General features: G+C 53.0%; 1 protein-coding gene across 1 annotated transcript; it reads right to left on the reverse strand.

The window, feature by feature from the left end:
- Window positions 1–1090: 1090 nt before the first annotated feature.
- Window positions 1091–2035, reverse strand: LOC137838636 (uncharacterized). Its single transcript, XM_068647875.1, has one exon. The coding sequence runs from the start codon at window positions 2033–2035 to the stop codon at window positions 1091–1093; it is 945 nt and encodes a 314-aa protein (XP_068503976.1).
- Window positions 2036–2236: the final 201 nt, after the last annotated feature.

Genomic DNA, 2236 nt, shown 5'->3' on the forward strand with positions numbered 1-2236 from the left:
GTTTGGAGACCTTTCCTCTCTTTCCCCTGGATCGCCAAATGGATCAGGTCTGCTCTCCCGGGCTATCCTTTCGCGAGCAATCTCTGCTTTGGTCCAGGCGGTTTCGGTGCAATTGACCTCGGGTTGGGCGACCTCCTCTGTGTGCGGTGGTCGTGTAGTGACCATGCATACCCCTCTCTTCGTTTTAAGGTTGTTCTCATAACATCTCTTGACCTCCTTCTGGTCTGACTTGATGGTAATCACCTTTCCTGCCAAGTTAGGAAGCTTCATCTTCATGTGCCTCGTCGACGGTACCGCCTCCAACCTATTCAGTGTAGGTCTACCCAACAACATGTTATAAGCAGAGGAGGCATTGACGACGAGATACCTAATGTTTTCCGTACAAGACGCGGTACCATCCGTGAAGGTGGTCCTCAGCTCTAAACTCCCACACGCCTCCACCTGGTCTCCCGCGAAACCGTACAAGCATCCTGTATAGGGCCTTAGCATGTTGGGAAACAATTGCAGCTTGTTGAAAGTCGTCCAGAACATTACGTCTGTCGAGCTTCCTTGATCCACTAGTACACGGTGCACCTTTCTTCTCGCGATTACCACTGAGATGACCACCGGGTCGTTGTCATGGGGAACAACGTCTTGGAGGTCGGCCTTGGTGAAGACATGGTCGACATCGAAAGCATCGTCGGCCCTTTGTGCTTCTACCGACATCACCGCCCGTGCGTACCTCTTTCATTGGGAAGCGGTGCAATCTCCTCCCAAGAAACCTCCCCCGATGGTGTGGATCTCACCATGCACAGGGACTTCGTGCCCCGGGCTACCCCCTGTCACTGCCACGTCCTCAGTCCCCTGCTTTCCTTGCAAGTAATCCCTATGGAAACCGTTCTTCACCAACTCATTTAGTTGGTGTCCGAGTGCCAAACAGTTGCATATGGGATGGCCGAATGCTTGGTGGAACTCACACCAGGCGTTCTTGTTGGGCCCGAGCCTCTTGTCAGTCTTCAGGGGCACCTTCAGCTTCTCCGCTATGTTGGGGATGGCGATCAGGTCCTTCAATTCTAACATGAATTCGTGCCTTGGTGGCACGTTCTCCCTCTCACGCCCCCTGGTTTGAGGCTTTCTTGGCTGGTAGGGCTGCTGCTTTGTCGGGTCTTCTTCTCTGTGTTGCCTCATGCACCCTTAGGGGTTGAGGTCGACCTGCTGCACGCGGGCGCGTGGGAACCACACACGTGAGCTTCTCATTAACTTCCCCTTCCGCCGCAATATAAGCCACCGCGCGACGCTTTATCTCGACAAATGTCTTAGGGCAATTTCTGATAAGCGATTCACTAAAGGGCCCTGGCACAATGCCCTTTCTGAACGCGTGCACCATCATCGTTTCGTCCGTAGTGTTCAACCTCACCACCTGTGCTCCGAAACGGTGAAGGAACTCCTTCAGGGACTCCCCCTGATATTGTCTTATGTCAAAGAGATCATAAGAGACGGGTGGGGGAGCCCGATTCGCAATGTACTGCACCTTGAACAGCTTTGTAAGCTGTGGGAACGACGTCACATGCCCATCAAGGAGGCTGATGAACCAGTCCATCGCTGTTCCCACCAAGGTGCTCATGAACAACTTGCATCTCACCGCATCGGAGCCCCCAACTAGCATCATCTGCGTATGGAAAACCGTGAGATGGGCCTCCGGGTCCTCTGTTCCAGCGAAGGTAACTTTGGGCCCTACGAACGTGGTCGATATCATAGCATCCATGATTTCCTGCGAGAATGGCATCGGAAACTCCCTAGGTGGCGTCGCAGGTTCTCGATCTCCTTCCTCACGTGTGCTTGCCTGGTTTTGCAGAACCCTGTGCAATTCTTCATTCGAAAGGCGTAGTTCTTCATTCGTTTCCCGCGACATCGCCAAATCATCCTGGAGGCGTTCTTGGTTTGCTCTTGACGCAACCACTTTTTCTTGAAGGGCTTCCATCGTTTCCATAACCTGTTGCAAGGTGAGGCTTTTACCTCCGTTTGGTGCAACAGGTCCTTGTCTCGGATTTCTCATCTTCTCAGTCTTTTTGGTTCTTGCTAGTGGGACAGTGTTTTAGATCGTGCCCCACGGTGGGCGCCAAAATGTTCCTGCCGGTTGACCAAACATGTCTTTGTGCGCCTACGTCACTCTCACGTCCAGAATCCCTGCGCTTCACACGTGCTTTATGCCGGAAAACACAAAGACAAAGGGCGCCCTAGAGGCCGTTTGCACTCC

Source organism: Phaseolus vulgaris, chromosome 4 (genome assembly GCF_000499845.2).
Source record: "Phaseolus vulgaris cultivar G19833 chromosome 4, P. vulgaris v2.0, whole genome shotgun sequence".
In the NCBI taxonomy this organism is placed as follows: Eukaryota; Viridiplantae; Streptophyta; class Magnoliopsida; order Fabales; family Fabaceae; genus Phaseolus; species Phaseolus vulgaris.

Excerpts from the sequence above, each read along its gene's own strand:
- LOC137838636 (XM_068647875.1), bottom strand. The coding sequence starts at position 2,035 with ATGAGAAATCCGAGACAAGGACCTGTTGCACCAAACGGAGGTAAAAGC.